Raw genomic sequence first — 18,073 nt, 5'->3', positions numbered from 1 at the left:
GGCTGGGGAGCCAGAAGGAATTGTGTGATAAAGACTGAGAGACAAGCGACGATGATGCAAATGAGAGACTGCTGAGCTTTCTATCTTTTTGTGATTTTAGAATATCCAACAGATCAAGATAGATGCTTTACAAAGGCCTCTGCAGAAGCCTGGGGGTTACTGGGAAACCAGAGTCCCTGGTTCCCTCCTTGCACATTCTCTAAACAAGCAATCAGGTTAGGTCAGATTCCAATACCATCTATTAGACCACTTTTACTGGTGGGCTGGAGCACTATGCATCTGTCAAATTGCATTCATGGATACAGCACTCTTCCACGGCTTCTGGCCTCTGAGCAGCTGACACAGTAGCTAACTATCCTGTTCTTCCAATCCAACACGGCAGTCAGGTCCAGGGTTACTACCCCATCAGCCCAGGCCTCTGGTATGAAACAGGATTTATTTGTTGGGACTTTTAACTTTTCTACGACAGTTTAATTTCTCTGTGGGAAATTGACAATCAGAGGGGTTTCCTATGGAGACTTGGGGCATTCTGCATTCCCAACATCATATGGTTTGGACCATGCTATCATCTGCTTGTTCACTGTGTGGACCTCCTTGGTAGGCTACATTCACCAGTGATGCTGCACATAATCTAGGAGAGCTGAATTTCCCATCTCTTGGGTCCAAGAAAGAGCCATATGGCCAGGAAAATGGTCCCATGAAAAAGCGTGGAAGAACTTACCTGCAGATTTTCTCTCCTAAAGTAGATACCACATACAGCTTAGTCATTAACCCCTTTGGGTTAACAGAAAAAGAACAAGAAGTAGAGATTGTTACATGTCCATGAAAGAAGTTCAAAGATCCTAATTGTACCTGCTCCCACCCTCCACCTTCATTTCTCCGCAAGAAATGCTGAACTGATTGATCAGAGTCCAAGACCCTAATTGGGATGTTTTTCAGTGCACAGAACTTGTGGGTATTAATAAGACCCTCTAATGTATAATTTTCTCCATCTCAGATGACTGGAACTTTTAATTTCATTGGAGTGGAAAATTCTGAGATTTTATTTTGGATCTAAGAGCTCTGGATTTAAGTTTGGAGCAAAGCACCAGCTAGTGAAGTATGACTTTGCTTACCTTTGCCTCTTTTGTGAACCTTACAGTAAGGGTGGTTAAGCCAAGGATAGATTTGGATATCTCTGGGTCCCTTGACCTAACATCATTGTAAACTCATCTCTTAATAGCAACCCAGTTTCATCCAACCTCCAACAGAGTACAAGTCTCCTAATAGTGGAAACAGTAAAAAGAATCCAATCAGGAGCACGGCAGTAAGAAATATGAAATCTGGACAATGAACAAAGACTTGGAAGAGTCCAGCAGACGATGGGTTGTCATTCTAGAAGATCTATTCCTATGTTGCAGAACCCCAATGACAATGAGGATGTGAAAGATGCTGACTTGTACCAAGCTTTGCCAGTGGTACACTAAACAGAGTCGCAGAGGAAATGCAAAAAGATCTTGGGTCAGGAAGAGAGCAACTCTTTTGTCATCCAAATTTTGTTTTAATAACAAACACCACCATCCCACATACCCAGCTTTACTTAACTGCTATGCGTTTCACACTAGGTTCTGATCCATTTTCCCTGTTCCCTCATAACCTGACCTTGACTCTGATTAATCACACACTAACAGTTTCGTGTGACAGCCCCTGTGGTGGAGGCAGTAATGTAAGGCGTTCCATTTGTTCTCCTACATTTGCCAGTCCTCTGGCACATACACAAGACCATGTGACTAGTTTTGGACAATGAAATATAAATGGGTGTGACATCTGTCACTTCTGGACTGAGGCAATAAACAGCCTATATGTGATTCTCCAGACTCCTGTTCTCCTACGGCGGCAGCTGAATAACCCACATGTCCTAGATGGTGCAGATATGAAACAAGGGAGCCTCAGTCAGACTGGAGCCTGGAGTGACTGTGTGGAGCCGATCTCCTCCCATCTCACATCTCACTGGCCTGTGTGGGATCTGTGGTGTGGGAAAGATAGAAGCTCTTAGTATATAAAAACTCGGATACTCTGTCTTGTGAACTGAGCATACTTGCATTCCTATGGAAGACCTCCCCCTTTCTTTTGCATGCATGCTGCTTATTTCATACTCGCAACTGAGTTGTTAATAAATCTACGTGTTATACCCAGACTCCCCTGAACTGGCTGTATGTGATAAAAGATCAGGCACAAGTCAGCAAACAAAGCTTTAACTTTCAACCAAATACATAGTTGTGAACAATACAATTCAGTAAACACAACTATTTTCTACTGCACAAAACACAGGAAATAATTAAATTTCTTATAGACATTTCTTTATTATACTTTCCCACTTGAATATTTAGAGAATAATTTAAATGTAATGCATACTGACAGCAAGCACAGTATCAAATATTAGTTTTTTAATAATTTTCTGCTCTCACCCTTTATTCCTTTAGGAAAAAAATATTTAGATGACCTCAAAGGAACAATTATTATGCTAATCACAGTATGCAGTAACACGTACAAGCCCATAATCAATAGAAAAGAAAGCAACAAAGAAGTGAAAAAGTCTTTCTCCTCAAATCATTTTAATTCATTTTTCCACAGCCATATAAATTTAAAGTATGAAACAACAATAATACAGCTATAGAATCTAGGTTCTCTTTCAAAGCAGCGGCATATAAAACATAGAAAAGCTAAAACCTCAGCACAAGCTTCAAAAGAACAAGGACTGAGAGGATTTAGATGAAGACATGAAATACACAAAATACAGTACACAAAAATACTAGAATGCATAAAATATAAAGCTACACATTTCAGGTAGAAAGCATTGTAAAATATATAAAATATGCAAGAAATCAAAACCAAATTGATTTTTCTTAGAGTACCATGAATACACTGGAACTGGCAATTAGCATTTGAAGATGGGAACAAGAAAATAGCAGTTTCCCATTTAAAACTTTATTTCTAGGCTTTAGGATTTCACCTTCTTGACATCCTTCTTTCCAGAGCTCTCAGTAGCTGACTCTGCTTTTCTTTTCTGTGACTAAAATGGAAACAGATTTAATGTTCTGCTCCAATATGCACATTTTTAAATGGCCCAACAATGTTAAATCTAGGATGTAAATGCATCAAAAAAAAATTTTAACATGAATATTCACTTAAATGTTATACTCACAGTTAATGTTCTATATAGCCCAACAAACTATATAACCCAATGTAAAATAACCTCCAAACATGTTTTCTTGTTAAGAAAAGACATAAAATACCCATCAAAAATAGTCATCAAGTTTCTACTTACACATGGTACCAAAAATGTATGCTTAAAGAACTACTTAATACTTAAAGTTTTCTGGGAAAAATGTTATTTATGAGTGTATTACTTTTGAAATGTTATGATAGATGCTAAAATATCATATTTCATATATTCTATGATGCACACTTGTTTCCCACTTTAGCATCTCTGAAATCAGGATGCATCCTAGAATTGATGACAAATCAGAGTTACTTGGCAGCAGTTTTTCTTAGTAGCACATAAAATAATGCTTTGTCTTACAATAGAAGGCATCTTAGACTTGATGAAATATGGTAGTTTACTTAACCACACTCAAATAATATGTTAAAGAGTACTTGAAATTGTAACTGTACAAGGCAACCTGACTGAGTTAAAATCATCTTACTATGAACAGTTAACTTATTACCAAGTAAATCAAGTAAAGCTTTGCTGTCTCCTCAAAGTTCTTATTTGTATTCATAGTTCCACAAAGATCAGAAAACTTCTTTGATCAAATCAGAACTCTCAGTTTCAACCTCAGCCCCACCCCACCCCACCCCTCTTCTACTCCCCATGACAACTCCAGTCTCAGTTCAGAGGGTTTTACTTGCATTATACTTCTGCTTAAAAGTTATGAGAAATTTTAAAAAATACTGAGCCCTGTTACTAGGGAGTTCCTAACCATATACGCTACAAACAGATAGGAAACACGTGGTTGTAGTGTAATTCTTTTTCTGTCAAAAACAAATCAGCATTTCATAAAAACCAGTCTTTATAATAGGTATCACTATAGCATTAAACATAATATAGGCATTTTAATTATGTAAAAAAAATGGGATCTACCTAAAAGTTAGGAAAATGCTGAAAATTTTACCATTGGAGTTTTAGTTGCCCGTTTCTTCTTTTCTGCTCTCTCTCTTTCCTCAATTTCCATATTTTCTTTCTCAATCAATGAAATCAGAGTATTACAGCGTCTCTGGAATTCCTGAACCAAATAAAGAAGACTTTTAATTTCTGCAACCCAGGTAAAACCTTCAAAAAGTGGTAATTCTTCGATTCTATCACTTCTGTGATAGAGAATTTTCTAAGCTGGTATTCTTCAGAACAATATTCATACAGGCAATATTCCACTAAATATATGATAAGTGGATAAATATCATTCAGTGGGACAATAAGTAAACTGTGGTACATCCATATCATGAAATACTGCTCAGCAGTAAAAAGGAAAGAACTATGGGTATATGTAGAAACCTAAATGAACCCTATCTGAGTGAAAAAAAGCCAATCTCAAAAGGTTACATAGCACAGTGTTCCATTTATATAACATTATTAAATGACAGAAGTTTAGAAATGGAGAACATGTCAACGGTTACCAGGGACTAGAAAAAGGGGGTGAGGGGGTGTGACTTTAAAGAGCCAGCATGAGTAAGTCTTCTGGTGGTGCTAGTTACATGTACCTATGTGTGATCAAATTGTATTGAACTACACACTCATGAGGAGGGCACGGCAACCCACTTCAGTATTCTTTCCTGGAGAATCCCATGAACAGAGGAGCCTGGCAGGCTACAGTCCATGGGGTCACAAAGAGTCGGACATGACTGAAGCAACTTAGCACACACATACACACTCATGCACGCACACACTCATGAGCACACACATCCACACACAAACATGAGTTCATCTATAACCAATGAAATCTGAATAAGCTCTTTGGATTGTACTAATGTCCATTTTCTGATGGTGACACTGTCCTGTGTTTATGGAAGATGTTGCCATCTGGGAAAACTTGATGAAGGGTGCATGGGCCCTCCCTGGACATTTCTTCACAGCTTCCTGTGAATCTATAAATATTTCAAAACAAAAAGTTAACAAAAATCACATTAAAAAAATAAGGGGATGTCCTCTTGTCAAAGTACGACTTGGAAGTACTCAGCTTACAAAAGTCAGATTTCTTTTCTACAGGGATGCTCAGAGCCTTTAAAGTTCTAATAAGCACTGTCAACCACTAGGGTAGGAGATGGAGAAAGCAAGCAATTCCCAAAGCCATTCAAGCAGCAGAAGTCTCTTCTCAAAGGATACCTCGTGGGATCAGAGTTCTGAGGAAACACTACTGCAGTTGTTAATTCAAAGCAAACAATAGCTGGAAAGATTCCACATTAATCTTGCCACTACCTATATTTCACTGCCAGCAAATCAATGCATCCAAACTATCAACAGCTTTTATGAACGTATGGTGGGTGTTAAATATATGATTCATTAATATGGACACTCATATACATTAACCTTGTACATTTTGCTGTATTTTAAAGGTAAATAATGGCTTAATATCAAAGGATAAATAACATTTAAAACGGTTTCTTTTTGCATAAGCAAAAATATCTGATAAGATATAAAATAGCTAAATGCTCAAATAAAAATGTGGATTTATTAACAATTGAGCTACTAAGTCACTTCAGTCGTGTCCGACTCTGTGTGACCCCATAGACTGCAGCCCACCAGGCCCTGCCGTCCCTGGGATTCTCCAGGCAAGAACACTGGAGTGGGTTGCCATTTCCTTGTCCAATGCGTGAAAGTGAAAAGTAAAAGGGAAGTTGCTCAGTCGCGACCCCATGGACTGCAGCCCACCAGGCTCCTCCATCCATGGGATTTTCCAGGCAAGAGTACTGGAGTGGGGTGCCATTGCCTTCTCCTAACAATTGAGAACTCCAACCAAAAAGTGGTCAAAGTACAAGAATAGAAAACAAAATAATTTTAAGTGTCCAAATATTAAAAACTTTTTTTCACTCAAAGACATGCGAAGTAAAACAATGATATATATTTACCAAATCAGCAAAGACATGTTCATGTGCGTGTGATACGTGCATCCAGTGTTGGCAGTAAGATACTGAAATGGAAGTTCTCATTCACTGATGATGGGATGCCACTGTGAAAAAACTGTGTCCTCCCCAAATCTGTAAGTTGAAGCCTTAACACCCTCACAACGTGATTGCGTTTGGAGAGAGGGCCTTTAAAAGGAGGTAATTAAGGTTAACCAAAGGAAGAAGACACCATCTACAAGCCAGGGAGAAAGGCCTCACCAGAAACCAACCCCCCTGGAGCCAAACCCATGAGAAATTGTCACCTCATGTGGGTAGGGTGTTATGGCAGCCCAAGCAGACTAAAATACTATCTTTCTAGAAAGAAAATTGGGAATATCAATGATGTATCCTAAAAATTTCATATTCTTTGAATGAACAATTCCACTTCTAGATGCTTAATGTAAGGAAATAAATGTACACAAAGATTTACAAAAAATATGTAGAGCAGTGTGCTTTTTAGCAGTGGAGAAGGCAATGGCACCCCACTCCAGTACTCTTGCCTGGAAAATCACATGGAAGGAGGAGCCTGGTAGGCTACAGTCCATGCTAAGGGTTGGACACAACTGAGCGACTTCACTTTCACTTTTCACTTTCATGCATTGGAGAAGGAAATGGCAACCCACTCCAGTGTTCTTGCCTGGAGAATCCCAGGGACGGGGGAGCCTGGTGGGCTGCCATCTATGGGGTCACACAGAGTAGGACACGACTGAAGTGACTTAGCAGCAGCAGCAGCTTTTTAGCAGAGAAATACTGGGAACTAAATTTTTGCTAATTTGGAAATTATGATATACATATAAATACATCTTACTATATATACACATACACAATAGAAATAGCTGACAGAGAACTATGTGCAGAGTTACTGGTAGTTAATAGCAGCTATTTCTGAATATAGAACCAATGGGAACTTTTATTTTCTTCTTTATACTAGCATGTATTTTCTAAATTTTTTTGTAATGAATATTGCAATCTGTAACATTTTTAAGAAGTGGCAAATTTTTTAAATACAGTTTTATCTTTCCAAATAAAAGCTAGAAAAATGGCCCACAGAAATATTATCAATTATCCAAGCATTTTCTACTCTGTAAAATTCAAGCCCAAAAGAAGGCAGAAAACCAAAGACAGTCTAGCCAGAAAAAAATCCTTCATTAACAAATTATTGTTTAACTATTAAAAATAACCATCTTCAATTACTCAAGGTTAAATAATTTAGGAAAAGTAACATTGGAATTTTCCTTACTTACCAAAACAATAGCAGTATCTTTAATATGCAGACCAAACACTCTTCATAGCTTCATTCAATACCACACATACAAATTAAACAGCATGTTATTCAATTTATCTATTATAGAAAGGGCTAAGTTGACCCTGATGAGATTTGATTGTTGGTTTCTAGGGAGACTAGATAGAGTCTTTATGTGAAGCTGATTCTTGAATCATTAAGCTATACCCTCTGGCTATTATTATTCTCAATAAGTAATAGTTGCCTGTGACTGCAGATATCTTTAGATACATATTCATGGTTCATATGGGTGGTTCAGGAAAAAACTAATACTTTTGAGACAGTTTCATATGCAGGTAAGTAGAATATCTCAAGATGATTATAAATAGACTCTACAATAAGTTCTTACCTTCATTCCTTTTAACCTGTCACTAACTACAGACAGAAAAATAATCTCTCTGGAGAAAGGCATCAAGGAATGAGTGAGTCTGGATGCTACCTTCCTAGTGTAGGTAATGCCACTTCCTCTAAAGATACCAACCCCATCTTTTATTCACATGCTTAAAGACTGCCTAACTAAGCAGATGGTATCATAAACAGAACACTAGCTAACACCAGAAATTTCTACAAAGAAAGTGGCCAGATTACCAATAAAACAGTGATTCACTTTTTGAATAACTAAATGACAACAAAATGATTCTGAGAAATTTTATGATGTCTAAAGCAATTTTATCTTATATAATTTCTTCTTTCACATACATGTTCCCCCTAGATTCTTGTACCTTTTTATCTTCCTATTTTCCTTGGGGTTACAGGGAGTGGTTCACATGGTCTCGAACTGTTTTCACAGTTCTGTGGTCTAATTACCTCTTTCTTTCACAATTTCCCCATGCTGGATTTAGGAATGAAATTGAAGGGAGAAAAACACAACACAAGATGAAGACAGGAGACACAAAAACAAGAAAAACAACAGAAGAACATAGGAAAATGACAAATGGAAAACTGTTGTGCAGTGTTAATAGCTGTAGCCAAAGGAAAAAAAAAAAGCACTTTGTGTTCACACATGCTCAGGAAATGCTAGGTTTTTAAAAGGTTAAACAAATTTTGTCATGGCAGGATTTCACAGAGCTCTTAGCAGTCTAATGTAGATTGCAAGGGGAAAGGGCAGGCTTCGAAACCTTGTTTTGCATACTGTATATTTGCAAATCCTGGAACAATGCTTGGTAGAAACCAACTTGGGAAATGCTGTGCAGGTAAGAGTGATGGAGAAGACTAAGTTTGAATCAAAATACAAAGAACCTAGAAGCTAAAAACAAAGAACTAAGCAATTTTACTTAATTCAGTTGACAAAAGGATCTCACTGATGATTTTTAAGCAGGAGGAGTCATGTAATCAAAGGTATATTGTGTACTCTGAAATCTTCCCCTGATACAGAGTCTCAATAGGGGGAGCTCATAAAATTACAGACTCTCAAGATTGAAAAGGACCTTTAGGGTTCAGGATGGGGAACACATGTATACCTGTGGCGGATTCATTTTGATATTTGGCAAAACTAATACAATTATGTAAAGTTTAAAAATAAAATAAAATTAGAAAAAAAAAATAAAAAAATAAAAATCACTCAAGTTGATGCTGAATCTCTTCTACTATGTCCTTGCTAATTAGCTGTCCAGCCTGTCTGAATTCTTCCAATGATGGAGTACTCATTACCTCACAAGATTGCCTAGCCCACCTCTGAATAAGTTTAAAATATTCCCTTATGCAAAGCTACAATGTGCTACCTTATCATTTCCAACAATTGGTTCTAGATCTAACCTTTGTAGTCAGATTGAACAAGCTGATTCTCTCTTCTGTACGACAATCTTTCAAATATTACAAGGCAGCTCTCATGCCTCCATCACAATCACCACAGTCACCACCAGACCTGCCAAACATCTCTCCTTTAGGCTCAATAGGCTCCCCTTTACCCATCCTTCATTTAACATGTTTCCTGAAGGACTGTATAATGCTTATGTCTACCTTGGTTATATTATTTCTTTCCTTCAAGTTTTCTTACATATTCTTTAAATCAGGGATCAGCACCTCTTTTCTGCGAAGAGCCAAACAGTAAATACTGTCGGCTCCGCAGACCACATGGTCTCTGTCACAACTACTCAGCTTTGCCACTGCAGCATGAAGGCGTGTGGCTGGGTTCCAACAAAACTGTACAGACACTAAAATCTGAACTTTGCATAATTTTCACATGTCACAAAATAGCCTTCTTTTGATTTTCTTTCAACCATTTGAAAATGTAAAAATCATTCTTGGCTTGCAGGCTGTACAAAAACAGGTAAAGGGCTGTAGTTTGCCAACCCCTGGTTTAAACTAGACTTTAGATTGACTTTAAGCAAACTGTCTGCCTTGGTTTTCCATGTCTTTTTAATGGTTTATGATTCTGTTCAATGCAAAATCACCCAAGTCCCAACTTTTGAGTACTAGGACATGGATCTCTACCTTTATTTAATAAATGATGGGATGTTTTCAGTAAGTGGCGCTGCCCTGTACTGTGTGGTGAATATCAATCATGCCAGGCACCAAGTTCAAACATCCTTTGCCCCAATACTCAGCTTCAAAGCATCAATTCAAAAGGCACAGAAAGCATCAGTAGACTTGAAGTGACTTATTGAAAGAGATTAAAGAGACTCCACATTACATTTCCTATGTACTAAAATCCTAGACACTAAGCCTGCCTAAGTCTGAATGACAGAAGGTCGGTGCCCGCTATTGGTTCAAAGTCAAAAGCAGGTGAATGAGCAGAAGCAAAAAAAATAAATAAATCGCACTCCACATTGGTGCCTCAAAATTTGTAGGTAGTTCTATAAAGTCAGAATTTTCTTCTATAGTTCTTAGTAAAACAAAACTGGGAGGTTTTTTCTCCTTTGCTGTTTTGTAAACTCCCTGTACTTTACCTTCAGAATCAACACCTTCAACTATATATTCTGTGGTATATTTCCCAGGTTCTTTGTCACCTTGGAACCCCTCTCATACTAACAAAAAGCAATGGCATTCTATGCCAGAATCTCAGGGCCCAAGCACACTGGCCATTAGACGGGAGTTATATATTCTAATAATAATAGTATAAAAATATCTTGTATTTCTTAAGCAAGTATCAAATGTTATGACAGTTCTACCTAATTGCTGCTACTTAAACATCATTATTTGTACAATGTCACGTCACTTCCTCACAGGATAGCTGATGCTGCTATGTAGTCGCTAAGTCAGGCCTGACTCTTTGCAACCCTATGGACTGTAGCCCGCCAGACTCCTCTGCCCATGGGATTTCCCAGGCAAGAATACTGAAGTGGGTTGCCAGGATAGCACATAAGCATAAATACGTAAAACAAACTCCTGTTAGTGCATGTATCGTATTTCAGATTGTTAGGACAATTCAGTCTTAAATCAAACACTACAGTTACTAATAAAACACATGATGTTTACAACTGGCTATTCAAACCAAAGCTTCAGGGGTTATAGCCAACTAAAGTCCATCATTAGAGAAAGGGAGATGAAAAGAAAATAAAGGAAGAGGAAAAAAGAACTCAAACCCATTGCTACATTTCTTCACATTCTATCCAAATGTGATCCAATGATAGGGTCTATGAGACAGAAGCCAACTGAAGAACCAAAGTTCCATGCTCATTTATTCACTGAATGCCCACTTTGTGCGAAGTGTTATGCTGGTACCTTTAGATGTAACCATTTGCTCTTGAAGGTTAAGACAGCAGTAATAAAAAATTACTCTGGGGCAGATGGTGATATATTAGCCAAGGCAGGGGTTGGGGGAAAAGAGGAGGAACAGAGAAGAGACAGAGATAGAAATTTGGGAATTATCAGCCTATATGGGAGTTGAGGTAGACATTTGCCCATTTCCACAGAGCAGTATTTCTATACAGTGAATCTGACCATGTCACCGCCCTCTTAAAATCTTTCAATGACTCCCTATTTCCTATGGAATAGTGATCAAAGTTCAACAGGGCCCCTGGTCATTTGGCTGCCAGCTCTTTCCTCATCTTCCGGGACTTTCCTATTCACACCCCAGCACACCAACCTACTTGCAGTTTGTGAATATGCTGTGCTTGTTTCTACCTTTGCACATGCCATTTCCATAGTCCCAGGGCCAATTCCTTCCTGGTCTTTCAAGGCTCATTTCCAAGACAGACCTCTTCTGTGAAGCCGTTCCTCTGACCTAACCCTTAAGGCAAAGTTAAGCACAACTCCTCCTGTACACACCTCTATATAGGATCTTTTGGAAAATTAAGGCTGAAGAGGACATTTTAGTCTTTCAAGCACATGGAGAAATAATACAGAGCTATAAGCATAAAAGAGTTGGACTGTGAAGAAAGCTGAGCACTGAAGAATTGATGCTTTTGAACTGTGGTGTTGGAGAAGACTCTTGAGAGTCCCTTGGACTGCAAGGAGATCCAACCAGTCCATTCTGAAGGAGATCAGCCCTGGGATTTCTTTGGAAGGAATGATGCTAAAGCTGAAACTCCAGTACTTTGGCCACCTCATGCGAAGAGGAAAAGACCTCTTTGGAAAAGGTCTTCCACCTCATTGGAAAAGACCCTGATGCTGGGAGGGATTGGGGGCAGGAGGAGAAGGGAACGACAGAGGATGAGATGGCTGGATGGCATCACCAACTCGATGGACGTGAGTCTGAGTGAACTCCGGGAGTTGGTGATGGACAGGGAGGCCTGGACATGAATCGCCTGCTGCGATTCATGGGGTCACAAAGAGTCGGACAGGACTGAGTGACTGAACTAAACTGAACTGATAAGCATAAATATATTTTAACAATTCTATAGTCAAGAACTCATCAATAATTTTATATTTTACCAATTTTTTGAATAATGTATTAATTCATATCCTCACATTTCATTAAGAAAGTAATGCTCTAAGATACCAATATTAGCTGTTATCACACAATTTAAGTACTAGTACATAAAATGAAAAATCATGAGTGGCCTTCCTTATAAAATTTCCTAGGCTACACTGCACAAGCAACAAACAAAAGTGTCATTGTGACCACAGAATAGCTTGGAAATTTTTTAACTTGACTTCTGTTTTTCTAAAGTATCTATAAAGAAAATTCTTCTCTGACTGGACAGATAATTTATCAAATATCCTGTGCTGAACTAATAACTTAATTAATGTTTACTATCACAGATAAACCTACAAAAAGGGAAGCAAGCTCATAAAAAGCTATAGCAATATTTTCTAAAAAGTCTTTTTTCTCCTACAACTCTAATGAGGAATGCCATGTTCTTAATTTTAAATAAGGAACACTTTCATTAATAATAAAGCTGTGATTTGAAAACAAACAGCAATAACATGAAATTTTTATTATATTGTACAACAGTGTGTAATTCTCTGAAATACTACCTAAAAAATTCATTTGAACTACCACAAAAGGCGAGGCAATTGTAATCACGAATTATTAATACTTTCATTCAACTCTAAGGTCCATGGCCACAGGATATGCACACAGAGCTTCTTGAGAGTCTAAGAGAGGAAAGAAAAAACTCCCTAGAGTCTAAAAATTAAGAGTATTTTTTGGCTAAAATGAAGAGTCAGAGAAACCTTGCCAAGGAAGTATAGTCGCTATATCAAGAAATGTTCTTTATTTCAGAGAGCCAAATTCTGCTTTTTATCCTTTGAGTACTTCAAAGAACTTAAGAAGGAGCAAGGACTTACTGATTAAACTCTGGATACTTTCAATATGTCCTTTCCAGTAAACTGACTAATGTGCTAGATCTTTTAGACTTCTCAGATTCTTTTCAAATATCCCAGTCATATCAGTCTGTCACTAAATGAATGAAGATAGTGCCCTGAAATTCATTCAGTAAAAGGAATTAATGAGCTACTGTTGATAAAGGGATTGGCAACCTTATAATATAAAAGGTACTATACAAAGTATTATCTTTTCTTCTTATAGTCATCCGGCAAAGATACTTTTAATTCTGATAGTTTTAAATGTCCTAAGACTAAGACCTCACTATAATACATTTTTTTTCTTAGAAGGAAAATGGTAGAGCAATTCATATGCTCTGAGCTTAAAAATCTAAATTGATCATATCCTTCCTACTTGTTTATGTAGTTCAATAGAGACTGATTACTTACTTAAAGACCACACAATTTCTCAGAGAAAGAAATCACAATCTTTTTAGCACAGAGAAATGGAACTAAAACTCATTTTCTCTTTTGTATAGCCAGCATTTTTAAATGGAAAAGAGCCTCAAAGAAATTTTCAACCTTTAGCTGAAGGCTTTCAAAATGTGGCATATTCAGAAGTGAAGGTTCATGCCTTTAAGCATTTTAAGACTGTTAGTTAAGTCAGAAGCCATGAATTCAGTAGTTTGAGATCTCTGAATAAAATATAACTACCAAAGTTTCTATTTTTTTCTAAGTATTTCACACTATTTATTGGTGTCTCTGGGAAAGTCATCTTTAAGCAAGACTGTTTTTAAAGACAGCTTCTTTAGTAAGCTAAGTTTAAGGTTTAATCATTAATAAAATGTTAATTTGAACACAGTGACACACTCACATAATGAATCAAGTTATATCCTCTGTATTTTGGGGTTTTTTAACGAAGCAAATTATTTTAATTTTGGAAATCACAACTGCCTCCTTCAAGGGGGAAGTTTCACTTCCTAGATTGTGAATGATCCACTATACAAGACCAATTGTTTAAAATGAGGGGAAAAGAGATCATCTAGAAATAACAGTAATCCATTTTTTAATTCCCTAATGATTTATATTATCATGAAACATTCTAAAAAGATGGTCTACATAGTCTAAATCCAGAAACATAAAAATTACCCATTAACTAGGAAGGAAAGGATATAGTGGAAAACGTAACAAAAACTCTGGATTAAAATATTTACTATGAAATAAGCTACTATATGTTTTTAAAGATTCTTTAGAAATCATAAATTCCACCTTCCAGAACATAATTAAGGACAGAATTGTCTTCGTTTTTAAGACAAAAGTTTCATTTTTCAGTCACGTATGTAGTTAATATCTACTCTTTGAAAAACATACATTAAAGATTTAAACCTCTTGGTAAAGAAAGACATAAATGTTTTGTAGAAAGATGGAGGAAAAGATTCTTTACAAGGGAGTTCAGAGACATCTAGTGGTCGTTAACAATACACTTGGTTTTTTTCCTAGAAAATGAAATAAGGTTACATAGTTCTACAGTCATGTTCATATTACAAATAATGTAAGATTTCCCCTGCACTTCTGAATCTGTTTCACCCTACTGCTTTAGCTTAATGTTTCCAGAAACCGAAAACAGCATTAAACTCAACCCGCAAAAAGTAGTAAAATATCACTGAAATAATATACAAAACTCTGCAAATGTTCCATCACATAAAAGGGCATGTATGATTTAAAACATAATTCATCAACAAATGCAGGTGGGTATTCATCTTTTACAAGCTGTTAATGCTGCTGTAAATTAGATAACTATATGCATAAAACGCCAAATGGCTAAAAATTTTAAATGCCTGGCTTTTGAAAGGAGTTCTCTGCTAAACATGGTCATAGATGCATCAAGCTAGAAGGCACCTTAAAAGGCCAACAAGCTCACGGCCAAAGTCTTCAAAATAGAATCTAATTTTCAAAGCTAATAGAAAAGCTATTCTACACTGTTCTTCAATAGTCTATTTCAATGATCCAAAGAACCTGTCAAACAACTCTTCCCTCCAACATCAGTCCTTCATGCTACAGATTAATCCTCATCTTTTTTATTCTTTCCTCAGTTCTTTCTACTGTGTATTACTAACATTTATACCTCTTCCTATTCCTTTATACAAGTACAGCACTTTACATTCATCCCTATTACTGACATGCAGCAAGGGAGATTCAATCGATTCATCATTACAATTTCTCTAGTTCCTTTTGTATTCTGGCTTGATCCAAGCTTGATCCAAAGTATTTGCTACCTCTCTCAGTATTATGTATTCCATAAACTTGATAGACACAGTCTAATAACAATCCAGGAACACTCTAAATTTGTGTTAAGTTTTAACACAAAATATCTGATTTATAAAGCATCCACCAAAATTAGCACCTTCAATATAGCAAGTCATACTTTTCTTTTTATTCAATTTGAACTGAGAATATAAAATGGGTCAGACAAAATATCAAGCATAGCTTCACATCTCTATGAACTTTTGGCCAAGAAAACATTTATAATAGAAACTAAAGAAAAATGTCCATGGTTTGGATTGTTGGTTCTGGCTACTTTTAATGTTTTGCTGTTGTTGTTCAGTCGCTCAGTCGTGTCCAACTCTTTTAGGCTATATGAATCTATTTTGTCTTAATTAACTCAACTAACAAAAGACTGACGTGCCAACATTAAAAACATGTTGCATTTATTTCCAGCTTCCCTGATAGCTCAGTTGGTAAAGAATCCACCTGCAATGCAGGAGACCCCAGTTCGATTCCTGGGTCAGGAAGATCTGCTGGAGAAGGGATAGGCTTCTGGCCTGGAGAATTCCATGGACTGTATAGTCCATGGGGTCGGATCGCAAAGAGTCGAACACGACTCTTTCCATACCAGCATTTATTTCCATACCAGCAAGAACACTACTAAGCGGCATTAGGATTTAACAGGAACACAATTCATGTCAGAAAGTAACAAGAAATTACATCAAGCTAAAATAAAATCTCTTAATTATTCGGTCTCATGATACTCCTACAAAAACTCAGGCAACAATTCCTTCTCATTAAAAATAAATTTAGTTATTCACACAGTCTCAAATATCACCTGCCTCATTACAAAGGGGAAACTACCTTTAAAGTGGAGAGCTCTGATGGTCACCATATTAACCCTGTAATCAAACTCACCATCACCAAGAGTGTGACAACCTGACATAATGAGCCTCCTGATATGATGCAGTACACATCACTTAGGCGGGCGGTTGCCAAAAATGCTTAACTTAAATCTAACAGTGAGCAAACAATGAGATACATGTTGGGCATTCTACAAAATGAGCCTGGGTACCTTACAAAAGTCACTGTCGTGAAAAACAAAAGTTGTAGATTGAAGAGACTAAAGAGACTCAACCAAATGCAGTATGTGAACTGTGACTGGCTCATCAATTTAAAAGAACAGCTATAAGAGACACTTTGGGGACAAGTGGAAAATTTTGTACATGGACTGTATACGAGATGATACTACTGAATCAATGTTAATATTTTCAGGTAGGATGATGGTATTATGCTCATGGAGGAAAATATTTTTATTTAAGAGATAAACACTTATTTTTAGGTGATAAATGCTGAAGTATTTAGAGGTGAACACATGATGTCTGTGACCTACTTTCAAATGGTTTAGAAACATAGATCTGTATATTAATAAATAGAAAATACAGATCTAGATTTCTGAATATAGCTGTGTTTCTGAATTTCTGAGTAAAATATATATATTCTGTATGTATAGATAGATTCTATGTATGTAAGTATATATACACACACACACATACATATATATACACATATGCATATACTAGTAAGAGGAGAAAGCCAATGTGGTACAGAATCTAAGTGAAGGATATGTGATGCTTGAAATTTTTCAAAATAAAAAGTAGGAGGAAATAAACAAGAAAGGAATACATACCATGGCGGTTCTAGACTTGATAAACCAGTCAAATCTAAACTGAGGAGCATTCCGAACACACTGTCTCAATTCTTCATACACGTTTTCTCTATCAAAGCCCATTTTGTGTAACATACATATCAGGAATCTATCTTCTTCCTCAGTATAGTTCTTTCCTTTGCTAGTTCCATACTGAATACGTAACTGATGAAATGGAGCCTTGTATCTTGCAATCTATAGATTTAAACAAAATAGTGCTTTTAACTAAATATGCAGTAGTAATAAGTCAAAGCTAATCACCATTTAATCATCAACTGGAACAATCTATTGGTAATTTGACAATTAGGAAATATAGTACTTTAGCATCCAGGGCTTTCTTGATACTAATCCTTCGTTGAATTCTTGCTTCTCCACGTTCAATTTGAGCCATAATTTTCTCAATGTCCTGTAATTCATTGCAACGCTCCCAAAATACAGCTGAAAAAAACAAGAGTTATTATTTCAGAATTCTGTCATCTTACATAAATGAATCCAAGGAACTATAGAATGAAGAATTAGCAGGAAAGGACGCAGTGAACTTATACTGTTTATACTTAAGATTCAGATTCATCAGTATATATAGACATATATATATATACATATATATGCATATATACAGGGCTTCTCTGGTGGCTCAGACGGTAAAGTGTCTGTCTGCAATGCAGGAGACCCAGGTTCGATCCCTGGGCTGGGAAGATCCCCTGGAGAAGGAAATGGCAGCCCACTCCAGTACTCTTGCCTGGAAAATCCCATGGATGGAGGAACCTGATAGGCTACAGTCCATGGGGTTGCAAAGAGTTGGACACAACTGAGCGACTTCACTTTCACATGCACATATATATATATATATATGTTCAATTATTAAATACTCTTAAGGTGTAATAAATGAGGGGTATTAAATGCCTCTTTTCATTTACAAGTAAGACCTCAACAAGAAGATTTTAGGTTAGCAATTTTCCTTTCATAAAATATTATGAAGCTTTTTTTTCTATTTTATTTATTTTCATTTATTTGGCTGCACTAGGTCTTAG

The 18,073-nt window shown here is 36.8% G+C and overlaps 1 protein-coding gene across 7 annotated transcripts in view; it reads right to left on the bottom strand.

Moving 5' to 3' along the window:
- Positions 1 to 2,317: 2,317 nt before the first annotated feature.
- The window catches only part of SMARCA1 (SNF2 related chromatin remodeling ATPase 1), a 73,035-nt gene continuing 57,279 nt past the window's right edge, over positions 2,318 to 18,073 (bottom strand). For 2 of the 7 annotated variants that reach the window (XM_086387214.1, XM_086387217.1), the window contains 4 exons: positions 17,362 to 17,480; positions 17,025 to 17,237; positions 4,124 to 4,265; positions 2,318 to 3,052 (listed from right to left, as the gene is read on the bottom strand). In XM_086387214.1, the coding sequence (XP_086243340.1) occupies positions 4,131 to 4,265; positions 17,025 to 17,237; positions 17,362 to 17,480 (467 nt within the window). In that variant the 3' untranslated portion in view covers positions 2,318 to 3,052; positions 4,124 to 4,130. Of the gene's footprint in view, positions 3,122 to 4,123; positions 4,266 to 17,024; positions 17,238 to 17,361; positions 17,481 to 18,073 lie in introns of all 7 variants that reach the window. The other 5 variants (XM_086387216.1, XM_086387218.1, XM_086387212.1 and 2 more) reach the window with 3 other exon arrangements.

This window comes from Bos grunniens, chromosome X, assembly GCF_055505025.1.
Source record: "Bos grunniens cultivar Pamir isolate PY7600 chromosome X, Bosgru_T2T1.0, whole genome shotgun sequence".
NCBI lineage: Eukaryota > Metazoa > Chordata > Mammalia > Artiodactyla > Bovidae > Bos > Bos grunniens.
This window is presented reverse-complemented; position numbering and strand designations above follow the sequence as displayed.